Source organism: Rattus norvegicus, chromosome X, assembly GCF_036323735.1.
Source record: "Rattus norvegicus strain BN/NHsdMcwi chromosome X, GRCr8, whole genome shotgun sequence".
NCBI lineage: Eukaryota > Metazoa > Chordata > Mammalia > Rodentia > Muridae > Rattus > Rattus norvegicus.
Genome location: NC_086039.1, coordinates 137,646,691 through 137,666,503, shown reverse-complemented (window position 1 = coordinate 137,666,503; position 19,813 = coordinate 137,646,691). Strand labels below are relative to the sequence as shown.

The window sequence follows — 19,813 nt, the reverse complement described above, 5'->3', positions numbered from 1 at the left end:
TAAGAAATACTCAAGTTAATAAAAAAAAAAAAAAAAAACAAAGTAAAGTAATTTTTAAAAGATAAATGACAGCTCTAGATGTAAATATTAAGAAGTCCATACATTTTAGTAGTATATGACCCAGTATGTAACTTGCATGCCTGTGTGTGTGTGCATACTTTACTTACAGTGTATGTGAATTGGTATTGTCTAGGTAGAAAATATGTACAGTAAGCTGAGAAAACAGAATAATCATCTTCTAACCTTCCTTCAAAAAGGTTGATTTATTTACTATGGATTCCCACTATTTATGTCTAAAACTGGGTGATTAACTAGTAAGGCTTCCTGCTGTGTGTGTGTGTTTGTGAGGAAAGGACTTTAAAAATAGAAAACATTGGGGCTGGAAAGACAGTTCATCAGTTAAGAGCACTCCCTGTTTTTGCAGAGGACCTAAGTTCAGTTCCCAGCACCCATACAGTGGTCCACAATGATCTGTAACTCCTGTTCCAGGGAATCCACCAGACTTCTGGCATCCTGGAATGCATATGCTTCACATACATACATGTAGGAACTCATATGTACAAGTAAAAAAATAGAAAACTTGTATTCATTAATAAATTGGCTTAGCTTATATATTCAAATATCAACTACTTAACAATTGCTAAGTTAGAATTAAAACCCTCTTGGCTGGAAAGATGGCTTGGCGTGTGAGAGCACTTGTGCAAGCATCAGGCCCTAGGTTTAGATCCCCCAGCACCCATATAAAAACCAGGTGTGGCTGCACCTGCTTGTAACTTCAGCACTGCGGGGCCAGATACAAGCAGATCCCTGGGCCTTGTTAGCCAGGCAGACAGCCTACCCATATCAGTATGTATGCTCCAGGTTCAATGAGAGACACTGATTCAAGGGAATAAGAGAGCAAGAGACTAGGATACCTAATGTCCTTCTCTGGATTCCATATACATGCATGCACTTCACATATATATCACATATGCCCCCCCACACCCCTCTAAAAATAACTTCAATCAAGGTCTTACTAACCTGTCCATAATCAGTCCATGAGGAATAAACACCTTTTCCAAATCTTCAGCATAATGATTAGGTATGCAAAATAAATCTAGGTCATAACCTGGTTCATCATCACTAATCTGCAAAAGAAAGACAGCTGTTTCAAAACAAAGCATTATAAGATATCCACATTTAATTCAACTTAAATAATAAGTCTTAGTTTACCAGAGGAATTTAGGTATGAGGGGGTATTTAGAGCAGTTAAATTTTACCGTTTTTGTAATAAATTATACTTCTCTAAGAAAACCATGTGTCTTATTGCTGAAAAGGGTCAAGAATGAGAAGTAAAACATGACACAGGGGTTGGAGATTTAGCTCAGCCGTGGAGCGCTTGCTTAGCAAGCGCAAGGCCCTGGGTTCGGTCCCCAGCTCCGGGGGCGGGGGATGACACAGAATTCCCTTTGGGTCACAAAGAGAAAAAGAGAAAAAACTGAGGTATGACAAACGTGACATATATAGAGAGAGTTCAGAGATTGAAACTGGGTCTAAAAATTTTACTTATGTTTTATGACTGGGTCTCTCATTGAACCTGGTCAACCAATTTTGCTAGTCTAGTTGGCCAGGAAGCGAAGGGATCTTCCTGTCTCTGCCTTCTCTGTGCTGGGGTTCCAACTTCAGGTCCTGAAGATGACATGGCCGGCACTTTATAGACTGAGCCATCTCCTTGATCCCCTAGATTATGTTATCTGTTGTGTGTGTGTGTGTGTGTGTGTGTGTGTGCAGGTCACCAAAAAACTGATCCTTCAAAAACTCAAAGTTAAAAGTCTGAGATGATTACAATCTAATACAATAACTTCACAGAAGATACTCCAAAACTGTTTTGCATTGTACCATATTGGTTATATTAGTATGTCCAGAGCCCAGCATACAAAATATTTAATAGTATTAATGATATGGTACCTTGGTGGAGAAAATATAGTATGATAGTTTTATAAATATACATGTACCTGTACACACAGAAAAAAGTACAGTAAATTCATTTAACAGCTAAAGCGGCACATCCCTATTAACCCAGTCCTTGGGAAACTGAGGTAGAAGTTCCTGAATGAGGCCAGCAGGTGTTACTAAGTAAATCCCAGGCTAGCTAGCTAGAGGCTACAAAGACCCTGTCTTTAAAAATATCCCCAAACTGTAAATCATAAAAGCCATTATCTTTGACAGTAAATGTTATAGTGAGATAGTGCAGGACGTGGGTGGGGTCTCTCTCATGGATCCAAACTGGGCTCAAACTCACTGTGCAGTTGACCTTCTACGCGTGAACCTTTGGTTTCTCCCTCTTGAGCATTTGGACTATGAACATGAGTTATCACAGCCCAGTTTACCTAGTGTTCAGTGTCAAACCCAGGGTTTCATGCATACTAGGCAAGCACTCCATCACAACCATCTGTAATGAAATCCGATGCCCTCTTGTGGTGTGTGTGAAGACAGCTATAGTGTACTTACATATATAATAATGAAATAGATAAAATTATAAAAAAACAAAAAATTCACATAATATTTACATTAAAATACATTTACTGGGTTGGGGATTTAGCTCAGTGGTAGAGCGCTTGCCTAGCAAGTGCAAGGCCCTGGGTTCGGTCCCCAGCTCCGAAAAAAATTAAAAAAAAAAATAAAATAAAATACATTTACTAGCAAAAATAGAAATTGGACATTTGTATCATATAAAGGAACATTCAAAGAGTATTTTATAAAAAAAAGCAGTTTTGTAAGTTTTCTTAAAAAAAGGTTCTGTGTTCACTCATATTTATTTATTTATTGATTTATTTATTTTTATTTTTTTATGTGCGTACACTGGCACTCTCTTCATACACACAAGAGGGCATCAGATCCCATTAACAGATGGTTGTGAGCCACCATGTGGTTGCTGGGAATTGAACTCAGGACCTCTGGAAGAGCAGTCAGTGCTCTTAACTGCTGAGCTATCCCTCCAGCCCCTGTAAGCTTTATTAAGGAAATTTTAGTTTATGTTTTGAGGAAAGATGACAGACTGGCAATTTTATAAGAAAAAAACATTCATGCCAGGCTCATGAGAATGTATGTACTATAATCTAACAAAAATAAACTCGGATCATTTCAAAGTACCTTAGAATCAAGATTAGTATACCACACGGACTTTCCTGAGGCATACTCACAAGCTCCACCGGCTCACTCGCTGTTTCTGTTGTGGCATATCACACCCAGGTTTCATCATACTACTGCACCTACCAAAATGGCTCAGTGCCTGACTACAGGTTCTACAGGTAACTACCCAAGAACTTCAAAGACTATTTCAATTAAACCCCATATGAACTCTGCCAAGTTCATCCCAGTCTTTTTATGTGTGTTGAAACAGGGTCTTATTATGTAACTCTATCTGTGCTGGACCTAGATATAGAGACTAGACTGGCCTCACACTTGCTATCATCTTCTCTCTGCTTCTTGCGTGCTGGGATTACAGATGTGCACCCAACTCTCAGTCATGTAGCCTAAGAATTCAAACAGATAATCAGGAATTACTCAAAAATAGAAATTCTATTTCTGTCATCACACCAAACTATTCACCAATGCAAAAGTCTTGATTTCTAATTAAAACAGATTCATGTTTGAGAATTTTCGTTTTGTTCTGAGATATTTATATTGTTATTTTAACAGTAAAAATTTTGTTTCTGATTTCAGATAGTCTTGGCTCTGTAGTCCACCCTAACCTGAATCTCATGATATAGACCAAGCCATCCTCAAACCTGGGGCAATCTTCCTGCTGTGGCTACCCATATGATGGGGTTTACAAGTATGAACCATCATACCCAATTTATTAAAGCCACAATGATACAATTCTTCCCCAAAAAGCAAAAATAGTGTTACAACTCTTCATATTAGATGCTTGTGTGTGTGTGTGTGTGTGTGTATTTACATGGGTTTGAATGTGTGTATGTGAAGGTCACACCTAGCAATTTCTGTCCATTCTAAAACTTTGAACATGCTGATTACTATTCCTAAAATACACAACAATTTTCTATTATTCTCACACACACACCCTTTCCTGTTTCATCACTGGCTGGTTTGGAACTCTCCCTGTCCTTGCTGGGATTAGAAGTATGTTCCACCACAACTGGCTTGTTATCCAACTCTTAATTCATAATAGTTTTCTTTTTTGAGACAGTCCCATGAGCTCAGGCTGGCTTTGAACTCACTATGAGGCTGAGAATGATTGAAGCCAACCTTCTCCCCCTGCCTCCCAAGTGAGTCCCACCTCCATTTAATGGAGTCTTGCTTGGGCCAATGAACAATGTTATTTTACTACAAAGGCTTACATAATCTGAATTGTATACAATGAGCTGATCATAGCTTAAGTTCATTTCCCCTTTTTATATTATTTCTGATAATGTACCTGTGTAACAAGAAATTTTATGTGGAAACCACAAGAATTTTCATGTGACTGCCATTAATACAAATATGCATTAATTTATAATAGGGATTTGTGCTGGGCGTGTTGGCATATACCTATAATCTCAGCATTCAGAAGTCTGAGACAGAAGACTACCAACTCTGAGGCCAGCCTTGGATACATAGTGAGACACTAACTTAATTCAAATATATTAAAATTCTTCAAAAACATTAAAACAGATAATAGGCTATCCTCAAGATAATTTATTTTACGTCTTAATATGATTTAAAAATTATAATTTAGTGATAGATACTCCTAAATGTGAAAACAACTTAAAATAGTACTATGTTCATCTTCTAATTTTTAACTTATAAGTTGTATAGAGTGTTTTTCTCCTTTCTAAGGGTTAAAGCTATCAGAAAAATTAAAATAAGGTAGGACTATTCCGCCCAGGAATAAATTATAACCACTCTAGGCTAGGAGGCCCCCGTAACTACCATACTGTATATGAATTTTAAAAAAACATAATCTTTCCCTTTAGTAATATGCACAGTAGTATAATTGATATGTTGACACTGAACAGCAAGAAAAAACTGAAGGTAGTTTCAAAGCAATTTGAAGTGTATGAATTCCTATTAAAAACAGATTATTTAAATTTTAGTTATTTTGGCAGTCCTCAACAGGAAAATAACAAGAGTCTCAATAGTACTATTATTGGTAGAAATTAACACTTTTATGTGATCTATCAATGTTAGTGAGTCCACACAACATAAAATTACAGAAAGACTGAACAAACACAATTTCAGTACCCCTTTACTATATAGGGAAGAAAAATTATATGGACCACTGTTTATCTAATTAATTATGGAAGAGTAAAACACATTCCACTGGGTATAGGGTGTCTGTAGTCCTCACTACCTGGAAAATTAAGGCAGGGCTAGCCTAGGCAATATAGCCAGATCCCATCTCAGGCTGCTAAGATGGTATGGTGGATGGTTTGGCTTGCTGCCAAACTTAATCTAACCTCTACACACAGTAGTAAGAGAGTTCCTGAATAGCCGCCACTACATAATGACATATTATCTCAAAAAAACAAAAAAAAAAAACAAACAAACCAAAAAACTACAAGAGCTATGCATGGTGGTAGATACCTATAATCCCAACACTCAGGCAGGAGGAATTTCTCTCGGTCCCACCCCTAGACAAAGAACTACAGGCAACCAATGACAACTGGGAAAAAATTTGCCATTCCCAGAAAGTTATCTTTTTGGCTATCCATTGCAGAGTGATCAACCTTGAAACCATTTACAGAGAACAGACAATATATGCCCACACATTTACATACATGTAACAAAAAAGGGACTCTAGGGTGGGCAAATGGGAAGAGTCAAAGGGAGAAAAGGGAAGGGGAAAGTGATAAAATTCTATTTAATTTGTCAAGTGTTGTGACACATGGCACACCTTTAATCCCAGAACTTGGGAACTAGAGGCAGGCAGATCTCTGAGTTCAGGGCCAGCAGCCTAGTCATAGTAAGTTCCAAGACAGCTAGGGCTATATAGAGACCTGTCTCAAACAAACAAACAAACAATAAAACAAAGAGTGAAAACTTTTTTTAAAAATTGAATGAAAATTTAAAAACCTGTAAAGGTCTCTGAACTATCAACTACACAAAAATATAAAAGTGAAAATTAAAATCGGGCTGGAGAGATGGCTCAGTGGTTAAGAGCACCCGACTGCTCTTCCAGAGGTCATGAGTTCAATTCCCAGCAACCACATGGTGGCTCACAACCATCTGTAAAGAGATCTGATGCCCTCTTCTGGTGTATCTGAGGACAGCTACAGTGTACTTGTATATAATAAATAAATAAGTCTTTAAAAAAAAAAAGAAAATTAAAATCATGATAGTAGTTCATTGTAACAATAAAACAAATTAGCTGTTTTTCCTTTCATCTAAAATTATACAAAGTGAAAAATACTGGGCATGGCAGTACATGCTTATAATCCCAACACTTAAGAGACTAAGAAGGATTCCCAGTCTGAGAGTAGCCTGACCTATATAAAGAAAATCTACCCTAAACTAAACTAATCCCTTGCAAAAGAACCCTACCGAAAATAAAACCGTAAGGCATCTTTTTTCTAATATAATTAAGTATTTTTCCTACCTGCTACAATAATCCAGATTTGTATTCAAATAATTAAGATAAATATATAACAAGAGTACAAAATTTACATAAAGAAACCTCTAAGAAGAACTGTTCCCATTTTTTAGTGATCAAAATAATTCATTTTGGTCTAATTTAGAAATGGATGATTTTTTTAGTTATTGACAATAACAAAAGTGTTAGACAGAAACTATAATATTTAACCAATTCTGAGAAAAAAAAAACCAGGGATTGTACGATGGCTCAATGGTTAGTAGTACTTGGACTACCTGGGGTTAGACCTCAGTGGGAGACCTGCTGGGGCAGTAGCAAAAGGGGGCGCTCCCCTTCTCTGAGGGAGCAATGGGGGGGGGGAGGAATTATAAGGGTGGGAGCGTAGGACTGGGAAGAGAGGAGGGAGGGGGCTGTGATCAGATAGAACATGAATTAAAAATAGATTAATTTTAAAAAAGTAGGAAATCCCAGGAGGAGGCTCACAATAGTTTGTTAATTCCAGTTCTAGGAGATGAAATGCCCTTTTCTGACATCCACAGGAATCCTAATGGTACACACATATATAATTCAGGCAAAACCCTCAAACATGTAACAGAAATAAGTCTTTAAAAACTGAAAAAATTAGCAGATGAATAAAGGTATAGTTCAATGGTAAACCATGCTTATCAGGGTATGTAAGACCTCGAGTTAGATCTTCAAAACACAGACTCACCCTTACTAGCACACCAAGCATGGCAGAATATGTCTATTTCTTTTTTTTTTTTTTTGGTTCTTTTTTTCGGAGCTGGGGACCGAACCCAGGGCCTTGCGCTTCCTAGGTAAGCGCTCTACCACTGAGCTAAATCCCCAGCCCCAGAATATGTCTATTTCTAATTCCCACACTCACAAGAGTTGGGAGACCAGCTTAGAACTACAGAGAAAGTATCTCAAAAAACATTTAAGCCAAGGGCTCATGATTCTAATTCTAGAACATGGAAGACATGGAAGGCAGAAGGATTAGTTTAAGGCCAGTAGACAACATTAATTTACAGAGTGTATCTTTGTCTTAAGACATTTTAAAATAAAAAAACATCGTTGGGTTTGGGATTTAGCTCAGCAGTAGAGCGCTTGCCTAGCAAGCACAAGGCCCTGGGTTCGGTCCCCAATTCCGAAGGAAAAAAAATCATTTAACAAGCTTTAAGTTCGGGGTTGGGGATTTAGCTCAGTGATAGAGTGCTTGCCTAGGAAGCGCAAGGCCCTGGGTTCGATCCCCAGCTCCGAAAAAAAAGAACCAAAAAAAAAAACAAGCTTTAAGTTCAGTTACTATATCATACTTTTATCTGGGTCATCCTGAAGTTTAAGTATACACCATATCACCACATAAAACCTATCTGGTGTTTCACATTAGTTTGCAAGAAGCCAGAAGCCTTTTCTAGACTGATAGTTACTTACAAACAGCATGTTTTCTCTCCATTAGGCACATCCTTCCTCTACCTTGTGTCACCCTAGTCACGTTAATGTTCATCACAAGGGGTACTTATTACATAACTTTAGGGTGTTGACATTAGATAATGTCCACAAAACAGTTGGCAATGCTAAAGGCAGAGCAAGTATTTAATAAACATCCACCGTAGCTCCTGACTTATGTTTACTGGTTAAGGGTAGAATCTGGGGCCAGATCAACAAGTTCAAATGTAGTAGCACTGAATGATGAAAGCAAGTTATTTAACTCCTCTGTGTAATTAAAGATGAAGTTAGGTAGGGGTTAGAGGGTGGCTCAGAGTACTCATTGTTCTTCCAGAGGACCTGGGTTCGATTCCCAGCACCCGTATGGCAGCTCTTCTGGACTCCACAGCAAACACATAACACACACACATATATATAGGCAAAATAGCCATATACAGAAAAAAATTGGAAAAGTCAAGTCAGCTAAAGAGCTTAGCATAGCAAGCAGCATGTAGTAAGCACTTTTTAAGTGTTTGTTATTCCTAGCAGACAATTTAGGGGAAGGAAACAAAAAAAAAATTAAAAAAGGAAGGGGAATTTGCAAACTAAAAATACAGTGAATTTCTTGATATTCAAACAAAACTAAGAATAGCCACTTCTAGCCCGAAGAACTAATGAACTCTACACTAAACAAGTACCATATCTCAAAGCTTAAAAGCAGCCATATAACTTCCTAACGAAATAAAAGTAACACCTACTGTATTATCTAATGTATCCACCATACAGTATGTACTTGCATAGACCCCAGACACAGACCAAGATTTGAAACATAGCTCTACTTTCTAAAATGTATCCTTGCTTCTGGTGCTGGTGATCTAAACCAGGGTTTAGTACCTAATTGGGGTGGGGCTCTCCCCTCTTGTGTCTGATAATGTGAACATGTCATTGTTACAGGGTCATTCTGAATACTAATTAGGATATGTTCCCAGTCAGGGACTACGTAAGTGTTGCTTACAATCTTCCAGTCCTTTCAACACCAGCAGCCAGCATCTCAGAAAAAGGCAAAACCAAATGGTAGTGTATGCTTGCTTTTAATTCCCACACTCGGGAAGAAGCAAGATGGCTGTAAGTTCAAGGCCTCTCTACTTGGAGCAAAGGCTACACAGGAAGAAGTTGTCTAAAAAAGAAAGCTTGAGCCCAGGTGAAGAAACTGAAGCCCACACAAAACATATTCTCAACAAGCAGGATTCCAGGTCACTAAGAACAGTGGTTTTGCCTTAAACCACAATGACTAATACAATGAGACAAGACTTTAGGGTTCAAATGGTTATTAATTCACCCAACAAACTATTAGTGAAAACTCCCCACAAACCAGACATTACACATGCTAAAGCTGTGAGTCCTGCCTTTAGAAGGGTTGTGTAGGGGCCTAGCCTTTGGCCCAGTAGAGAACTTGCTTACCTAGTAGAACAAGGGTTCTTTCCCTAAAATGGACTTTAAAATTAAAAAAAAAAAAAAACCAGCAGGACATGGTGATGCAGCATTTGGGAGGCAGAAGTCAGGATGACTGTCACAAGTTCAAGGCCAGTCTGGTGGTCTACATCACGACAATTACAGACCAGCCAGAGCTACATAATAAGACCCTGCCTGAAAAAGAAAATCAAACTAAATTAAGTATGTGTGAGTGGGAAAGTCAATCAACAAGTGAGTAGATAACTGCTAAATCTGTAGTATATAACGCATAATAATATGACATTTAAGTAGTACCAGAGGCAGTAAGAGAGAAGGCTAAAGTGGTGAATCAGAAGCAGTTTTGGGATGGTTTAGCAAGCATTATCAGCAAGGTTGTGAGGTGGGGGTAAATAAAGGGACAACAGCTTGGCAAGTTACAAAAATAGAGACAATGGGAGAAGAGGCGAGATATCATTTAAAACAAACAACCAAAATCCATACTTGTTATTTTTTTAACTCCCCACAGCATCCGAGGGCATGGGCTCCCAAGTCAACTGTATCTGAAGCCAAAGCCATTATTCTGGGCCATGGGGAAAAAAAACAAAACGAGCCGCCTTTCCACAATTCAGGTGGAAAATAGGCGTGATTTCCACTGCGCTGATTCAACGGAGCAATTGCGCATTCCCACAAATATGAATTATGGCATCTGCAGAATTAGAGGCAAAGCCCAGGCCTGAACATGCCCTCCCATGCTGTCGTCTGGGGTATCGAAGCTCCTTCTAGAGGTGCTCCCTGGCCGCCGAGTCCCAAACTTGCAGAGCTGGGCCTCTCCCGAGAGACCTCCCCCGCCCTCCCCGTGCGGGATCATTCCCGAAGCCCCCCCCCCCCCCCTCACCGCTGAGCGCGCCCGCTGGCCGCACATGTCAAGTCCAACGCCATTTCCACCTTCTGGGCCCACACGCAGCCAGCCCTCTCTCACTCTCTCGGGGCTCACTAGAGGGGCGCCCCGGCCCCGTACCCCGCCATTCCGTCCTGCCCGTCGCCCTCATGGGGCAACCAGCCAGACTCCAGGAATCTGCGACCGCCCACGCCCCCGAGAGTCCCGGCCGCCCCAACGCCCAGAGCCGGCCTCAGGAGCCTCAGGGCCCCGGCCGGCGTCACTGTGCGACCGGCCGCGTGGGGCTGGCCGTAGGGCTCTACCGGAGTCCCCCTGGCTCACCACGACGCTGGGACTGAGGGTCGACATGACAGAACCGGTCGGCTCGCGGGAAAAGCGGTCTGAGGAGGAAGCTGGCGGAGGAGGTGCTACCGCTAGGAAAAGCAGTGAGGTAAGTCCAACGCTCGTCTTCGCCGCCTCGACAACACCTCAGAGACGCCACGAATCAGGCCCCGCCCCTCGGACCGCCCCTCGGACCGCCCCCTCGGACCGCCCCCTCGGACCGCCCAGGTCCGGTCCCCTGAGGCTCTGCCGGGCGTTCTCCCAGGAGCCTCCACAGGCAGTTCCTGGACTCTGTTCTGACAAGTTGGGCCTGGGAATTTTGTTCCTGAAGAAAATGGTACTGGCCGTGCTGCAGCCCCCAGGCCCACTGTAGTCCCCCAGAGGACTCATAACCATACTTAATAACCCAAATAACCATACCTAACTCCTTCCGCATTTTACTCCCTCATGAGCTCTTAGGGTTCCCCCCCATGATGTGATTCCTCTTAGGCCCAGTTCTTTCAAACATTCTTACTTCGTCGTAAGAATTGAGCACCACAGCCCTAAACAGCCAGATCAGGGTACCAATACAAAAGGAAAACGAAGCTCCTTGGTAAGCTTATGAGAATTAGACCCTAAACTGCTTTGCCTTTACATAAAGTGAGCATTTTAAGCCTGGTATGGTGAGAATGGCTTATATGCCCAGCTACCAGGAAAGGAGGATTAGATCGCATGTATATTCAACCTACCCAGACAATTGAGATCTTGCCTCAAAATAAAATCTGATAAGGTGGAATAGGGTTTGAGAAAGACATCTTGTCATCAAATTGTGCCCTCCTCAAGCACCTGCACATGACTACAACACACACACACACAAAGAAATGGTGATAGAGATTCATATGTTACCAAATATATTACCAAATAAGATGTCATTTCTTAGATGTTGATTTTAGCCTCGTGTGGCGACACATACTTTTAATCCCAGCACTACAGAGGGAGAAGTAGGAGAATTGCAACTGTGAATTCCAGATGACCCTGAGTTACAAAGTGAGATCCTGGCTGAAAAATGATGAATGAACAAACAAACTGGTTAATGTTTGAAAAAAATAAAAGCCAGGAATATAACATAGCAGGGATACATTTGGGATGTAAAAGGCTCTGGGTTCAACTTATACAACAAGAAAAGAATGAATAAACAAATAAATAGGTAAGGTGAGCATATTAACAGTACTTGATGAGAATATGGGGAATTAAAGGACTCTGCACATGCATTTGAGCGAGCATACATATGGGACACAATATATATGCAAACTGTGGTTGTTATTCACATTTATTTTCTCCACAATTTCCTGCATGGATATTGCTTTATATTTTCCTTATTTATAAGATAGTCTGTTTTTGAGACAGGTCTGCCTATAGCCCAGGCTGAGTATGGCCTGGAACCCGTGTTCCTTTTGTCCCCACTTCCCAAGAAGCGGGATTACAAGCAGCTGACTATCCAATGTGGAATTAGAAAACAAAATCATCCTTTATTTACTCTCAGAAGCAATCAGCCGTTGCTACTTGCTACCGCTGATATTTCCATTAGTATCTGTCCAGCACCAATCACCACACTTGACTGTGGTCAGTGGCCTCTCTTATATACTAATACGAAAGATGTGATGGTAGATTTGGGGGTTTTGTTTTACTTGGTTTGGTTTGGTTTGGTTGTTTTCTGAAACAGGGTCTTTCTGTGTAGCTCTGGCTGTCCTGAGACTAACTCCATAGACCAGGCTGGCCTTGAACTCACAGTGATCTGCCTTCTCAGGGATGGGATTAAAGACGTGTGCCAGCACCGCCCTGATCTTCTTACATTTTAACAATGGTCTAGGGAGTTTTGTTTGTTTTGTGTCTTTTTAGTCCCTGTTGGCCTGGAATTTCTAACCTTCTTGCCTCATTGTACGGTGGGAAATAACCCACAGGGTGCAAGCTGATAGAAGTCCTGGTATTTTGAGAAGTTAACAACTTGGTATACAAAGCACTTTACTGAGATCAGACATTACATAGAATTGAAATGTTAAGTGTATTCATTCAAACTTTTGTTTTCCAATTTAATATGAGAATGGGAAAGTGACTATTACTAATTCTTACATGATACTACTGAAAATAATGTCATATACAGTCAAATGGATCCCAAATTTTCTCTGCCTTGAATCTGGAGTAACCCACTCATAGTTCAACAACAGGTGAGAGATTTGGGACTGACTCCAAGGCACTGCAAAAGAAAGAAATAGTACCACACTCCTACCTTTGTTTGGACAGTTATGAATTATCTGGGTACCATAAACAGTTCCATATATATGTTTCTGCTCCACAAGTTTCTTGATTTATTATTCATCTTTTCTGTTTCTTTACTTGCTTTCGTTTCCTTTTTAAGACAAATCCTGTCTCTTAGCCCATGATGCCCTTTAACTCCCTATGTAGACCAGACTTGAACTTAGGGTGATTGCCTGCTTTTGCACCCTGAAGCACTCAGACTGTAGAAATAAGTCACTATGTCAAGCAAGACTTTGGGCTATTATGTAATTGTTTTGGGTGTGTGTGTGTGTGTTGGGAGGGGTATTTGGAGGTCTGAGGGAGGATGAGAGGGTGATGTCAGTGTCTTTCTCAATTACTCTCTATCTCATATATTGAGGCATGGTCTCTCACTTGAACCCAGAATTCTCCTATTTGGCTAGTCTAGCTACTAGCTGGTTTGTTACGGGGACTTCCTGTCTCTCCCAAATGTGCGCTGGAATTACAGATGGCTACTAGCCTTCCACTAGCATTTATATGGGTGCTCGGGATCTGAACTCTGCTCCTCATGCTGCTATAGCAAGCATTTTACACACTAAAGCCATATCCCCTGTTCCCAAGAACCTAATTTTTACCTTGGTGTTATAGCATACCTCAGCTAGGTCTGGGTTCCAAGAGAAGGGGTGTCAGGGAGCAGCGAAACTTGATGTCAAATAGTGGGTCCAAGCCAGCAGCCTATGTTCTGTTGAGATAGCTTTCCAGAGTGCTCTCCCTCTCTCTTCTCCTCCCCTCCCTTCCCCTCTCCTCTCCTCTCCTCTCCTCTCCTCTCCCTCTCCTCTCCTCTCCTCTCCCTCTCTCTTCTCCTCCCCTCCCCTTCCCTCTCCTCTCCTCTCTTCTCTCTCTCTGTGCGAGTATGTCTGTGTGTGTGTGGGGGTGTGGGGTGGGGGTGTGGGGGTGTGTGTGGTGTGGTGTGGTGTGTGTGTGTGTGTGTGTGTGTGTGTGTTCTGTTCTGCTCTAGACAGCTTTTTCTTGCTATTTTAAAAACTCTTTGGTTGAGACAGCTAGCTTTTCTCTGCTAGTAAAAATCCTAAAAGGGGCTGGAGAGATGGCTCAGCGGTTAAGAGCACCCAACTGCTCTTCCAAAGGTCATGAGTTCAATTCCCAGCAACCACATGGTGGCTCACAACCATCTGTAAAGAGATCCGATACCCTCTTCTGGTGTATCTGAAGACAGCTACAATGTATTTATATATAATAAATTAATAAATCTTAAAAAAAAATCCTAAAAGTTCTCTGGATAGCTCATGGGTTTTCTGACCAAAGTCAGAACTGCTACTATAAAAAAAAAATTCTTGGTCTTCTGACCAAGTCAGAAATCCTATTAGGAAAAAATTTGACAAATAATTCTTGGGTTTTCCAATAAAACTCAGAAAGCCAGAAAAAATTCTAAGATACCTTGCTCTGGATAGCTGCTAGAAAACCTTCTTAAAAGAGCTGTGTTAGATCTCTACCTGATTCTTGGGATTTCTGATCTATTAGAAAAAGTCCTAAAAGAGCTACGAAAATTTCTAATAGAGCCATATTCGCTCTCCATGGATGTTCTGACTAAAATCAGAAATCGTTTTTTTTATTGGAGATTTAAATTTACCTTTCAAATGTTACCCCCTTTCCCAGTTTCCCGTCCATAAACTCCCCTACCCCACTCCCCTCCCCCTGCCTCCATGAGGGTGCTCCCCAACCCAACCACCCACTCCCTCCTGCCTCCCTGTCCTGGCATTATCCTACACTGGGGCATCCCGCCTTCATAGGACCAAGGGCTTCTCTTCCCACTGATGTCCTACAAGGCCCATCCTTTGCTACATAAGCGAATAGATCCATGGTTCACTTCATATGTATTCTTTCGATAGTGATTTAGACCCGGGGAGATCTGGGGTGTCTGGTTGGTTGATACTGTTGTTCTTATGGGATTGTAAACCCCAGAAAAAAATTCCTGAGTTTGCTCTCCCTCAATCTCCAGACAACTAAGTTCTCACTAGAGAAAAATTCTAAGAATAGCAGAAAAAGGACTGCTATTGTTTTATGCTAGCTCATCTCCTGCAGACCAAAAGCCCACGTTTTATTTACATATCAACGATTTATTCCAGGTTCCCTCTGGACCAGCCTATGAATCTGCATTCCATGACCTTAGCCCCAAGACTCTTGGGAAGAGACAGCAAGCAAAAGATATCTGGGTGGGACCCCACCCTGGAATTACCATTCCAATCGTGCTTGGCCCTAAATTCTCAAGCTGACCTTGAACTCAGGAATCTGCCTGCATTTGTATCTACTATCTTTGTATCTCTGACAAGCTGACTCATAGTGGAGTCTCTGTTCCTTTAGATCTGTGAATCTCTTTATATAATTTATATTTATTTCATCCTTATATTTTTGCATAGCTGAGAAATTATATATTTTTGAACTCATGCTTTTAGAGTTCTTTTCCACAGCCTTAAGGGCTGTCCTGAAGGGTCCAGTCTTTTTGCCATTTTGCTGAGACATTTGTCACACCTTCACCTCCTGGACTCAGGCTGTCTGATTGTCACTGTCTGATTGTCGTGGAGTCATGAATGTTAACAGGGTGGACATTCTTCAGAGGAACATGTGATAATATGTGCATTATTATACAATCAAGCCTTATGCCCACAACAGCCACTGACATTCGTGGAGGCCCATGCCTGCTAGCCCTGTCCCAGGGGCAGGAACCCTGTCATTCTGTCCCTACCAAGGCCATACTGGATTCTGAAATAATCCTTCAGATTTCTGGAGTTGGCTGAGATAGCTTACACTTAGAATCCCAGCACTTGGCAGGCTAAAGCAAGAGAACAGAGATCCTTTCATTTGTATCTGTCTGGAGATTGTGTGGGATAGCACATTTGAGGGCAGGCTGGGCTACAGAAGACTCTATCTCAAAAAAGAAAAGATATATATTTCCACAGAAATATTACACAAACCACTTATTCTATTTTTTTAATTTTTTAAGAATTATTTATTTCATGTATATGAATAGTACACTCTCACTGTCTTCAGACACACCAGAAGAGGGCATTGGATCCTATTACAGATGGTTGTGAGCCACCATCTGAGAATTGAACTCAGGACCTCTAGAAGAGCATTTAGTGGCCTTAACCACTGAGCTATCTCTCCACTTATTCTTAACATTAATTTTTTTTAAGTTTTTTGTTTTGTGTGTGTGCATGTGTGTGCTTGCTTAGGCGTGTGTGTGTGTGTGTGTGTGTGTGTGTGTGTGTGTATAATGTATCTGTGCATATTTAATATGTGTGCCCATGAGCATGGGGGCTAGAGGAGGCTCTGCCATTCTCTCCTTTATTCCTTGATCATGGAGCAGTCTGGCATCTGGACAGTTGCATAATTCTTCTCCATCCAGTCCTGTCCAGTTCCATGCTGACCTAGCTACCATTCTCCCCTTTTCACTGCCTCCAGAAGCCTTAAAGACAAACAGGAGATCACATGAATCCGACCTCCCGTCCTTACGCTTGCTCAACAAGGGCTCTAACTCACAATGTTGGAATTTTTTAAGTGACCCTCATTAGACTACATCTCCTCAGCTGATGATCATAAGAGAGCAAAGATCGACCTCCCTTGAGTGAGAAGGTATTTTTCCAGCAGACTGCATTGTAAACAGAATGTCAGCTCTTCCCTGAGTCTCCAACCTACTGGGACTACCCCTATCAAATTGGGACTCACCAGGGCCTTCACAATCATGTAAACCAAATTTAAAAAATTCTCTATCCCCCACCTCCTCTCTCCCCAAATAAATATCTTGAGAGATCTATGTAGACAGATTGGCTGTTTTTATGGAAAACTTCAACTAATAAAACTGATTTTCTAGTTGAAATGTCCAGTACCTAACTTGCATTCTTGAGCTATCTGTGAAGTCCAGTGATTTACTAGTGATCCTTATTAAAAGTATTGCATTACTTTTCATAATGAGCACAGAAACTTGATGTGGAACATAAGGCAGAAGAAGAGTCATTTGATCTAAGTAAAGGGGATTCAGAGGGCACTGGAGAACAAAGATTTTTTTGGGCAGTAGCACCTTTCTGCAATCTTTTAAAGCCCCCGATGAGCTCCCTCTCTTATATTCTGAATATAAGTTTCTCCAGTAATTTGTTTTCATTCAACCCTCCCTACATGTACTTGTTTGGAGACAGGGTGTCATACAACTCAGGTCACCTTGAACTCTTTTTGTTGCTAAGGATGACCTTGAACTTCTGATCCTGCCTTTATCTGCCAAATGCTACAAATTCTCAGAAAATGGGCTCAGTGGATGAACTACATAAATCGCATTCCAGATCTTCTGCCCTCTCTCTTTCTCTTCTTTCTCTTGTCCCTTCCCCCTATCTCATTCTCCCATTAAATCTCTCCACATGGAAAAAAATTGCATTCCAAACATATCTTCACTGTTTCCTACACCCTCTGTTCATCCACACCTAGAGTTGAGGAGTCTTGGGCTAGAAGATCCAATTTTGCCATGTGTTTCTGCACTAGGATCCAATCCAGGGACACATGTTATCTTTTTTTTTCTGTTTGTTTGTTTGTTCGTTTGTTTGTTTGTTTGTTTTGGAGACACCGCCTCACTCTGTAGCTCTGGCTGGTCTAGAATTACCTATGTAGACCAGGCTGGCCTTGGACTCAGAGAGACCCACCTGCCACTGCCTCTACCTCGGGAGTGCAGGAATCCACCATGCCTGGTTTATCTTTACTCATTTCCTTACCCACCCCTGGTTTATCTTTACTAATTTCCTTACTCTTTGTTGCCATGCAAGGCTTCTTCAGTCTCAGCCTGTCCTGTATTTCTGGAGAACACTGGCCAATTTCCACCTCTACATAGGTAATTCTAGACCAGCCAGAGCTACAGAGTGAGGCGGTGTCTCCAAAACAAACAAACAAACAAACGAACAAACAAACAAACAGAAAACAGAATTCCCTTCCAGTTGGGTTAGTCTGATATTACCACGTGATTAAATTCCAGGTGTTCTAATAAGTACCAGAAATGTAGTAATGGCGCTTGTCTTCAGTGTTCAGTGAGAGGTACATTTCCCAAAGAAGAAACACTTACTGCTTCTAGACAGACTGAGATTATTAGTCATCTTCAAATTAAGATGTGAGGGGATGGCATGTGGGGCTCACTGCCAAAGGTGAGTTTGTCTGCGATGCTGGGGATGAAACCCAGGACATACTAGACAAGCATTCTGCCACTGAGCTACATCACCAGCACCATTCGATTCCAGTTGAGGCTGTTAATAGATAACTTACAAATAGTCCTGAGGTAACTTTGGGCTTATCACAGGAAGATTAAGCGATAAGAGGACTGGAATTTGAGTTTCACATATGACATTTGGGATGTCTGGAAATCCAGGTCTATAAAAGACCCTTGAGCTGATCAGGGAGATTGCTATGTGGTTGACTTCTAGTGAATGCCAAAAGCAAGCTCCATAAATTTTCACCAGCATGATTGCCTATGCTGGAGCTACCCAGGGACAACAACACTGTGGGACAGGCCAAACTGAATGGGGAGTCTCATGAGGCCTCATCCCTACAGAATGGAGTATAGGAAACTGGGAGCAGAAGAGTGCTCTTCCCCAGGGAAGAACATGCCAGTCGTTTGTCCAGTGCCAAATGGCCAGCCCTAAAAACCAAAACATGGGGTTGCGGATTTAGCTCAGTGGTAGAGCGCTTGCCTAGGAAGCGCAAGGCCCTAGGTTCGGTCCCCAGCTCCGAAAAAAAAAAAAAAAAAAAGAACCAAAAAACACAAAAAAAACAAAAAAAACCCCAAAACATATAGTGCCAAATGGCCAGCCCTAAAAACCAAAACATATATGCAAGTAACATTATACAGATTAAGGTTTTATATATGTGTGTACATATGTATATATGTATATATATATTTATATATATTCCTACTCATACACAAGCAATCAATAATAATTAGTGAAAAAAGAAGTTATGAATTTGAAGGAGAGTAGGGAGGTATATATGGGAAGATTTGGGGGGAAGAAATATTATTATGTTGCAATCTCAAAAAAAAAAGCTAAAGACTCTTGAATAATAAGGTGCCGTGCATTTCGGGGATGCTAGGGGGAACAGCATGACCACAGAGAGCATGAGCACTCCATGACCCCACCCATACGCCATCTTTTCTAATAGCCTTTAGAGTACACTGCTAAGCATTAAGGGATTCCCTGTACTACAACTGTGCTTACCAGAACTGAATCTCAGGAGGTATCATGAGAACCTCTGTTTAATTGCTGGTTGGTCAGAAGTACAGGTCACAGCCTGGGACTTGGAATTGGCACCTGAAGTGGGAAAGAGTCTTATAAGACAGAGCCCTTAACCTGTAGGCTCTGATGCTATCTGCAACCTGGAGTTACTGATGTTATTTCTACCCTCTGAGATCTGTGAGGTCAATTGTTTTTTTTCCAGTCACAAGACATCCAGACGTTACCTTTTGCAGAATCTCTAGGAATGTGGGGATTTTCACACATGTCTGGCGACAAGCATACATTGTGCAATGTGTAAAAGTACAGACTATGGGGCTGGAGAGATTGCTCAATGGTTAAGAAAACTGGCTGCTCTTACAGGGGACCCAGGTTTGATTCGCAACATCTATATAGCGACTCACAATCTGTAACTTAAGTTTCACGGGATCCAAAGCTCTCTTCTGCCCTCCAGGAGTACTTCACACATATGGAATGCAGACACACAGGTAGACAAACACCTATTTACATTTTTAAAGATATATTTTTTAAAAGTGTAGACTATGATGAGCTCTAGTTATGGTATCCCATGTTCCACCCACCTTTATAGTAATAAAGTAATTTAGTAATAACCTC

At 41.1% G+C, this 19,813-nt stretch overlaps 1 protein-coding gene across 2 annotated transcripts in view; it reads right to left on the bottom strand.

Annotated features, from left to right (window-relative positions):
* Window positions 1-10,760, bottom strand: part of Hprt1 (hypoxanthine phosphoribosyltransferase 1) — a 31,975-nt gene extending 21,215 nt beyond the window's left edge. The window contains exons 1-2 of one of the 2 annotated variants that reach the window (NM_012583.2): window positions 10,668-10,760; window positions 1,021-1,127 (exon numbers count right to left, since the gene is read on the bottom strand). In NM_012583.2, the coding sequence (NP_036715.1) occupies window positions 1,021-1,127; window positions 10,668-10,694 (134 nt within the window). In that variant the 5' untranslated portion in view covers window positions 10,695-10,760. Of the gene's footprint in view, window positions 1-1,020; window positions 1,128-10,343; window positions 10,571-10,667 lie in introns of those variants that run through there. The other variant, XM_039099447.2, reaches the window with a different exon arrangement.
* Window positions 10,761-19,813: the final 9,053 nt, after the last annotated feature.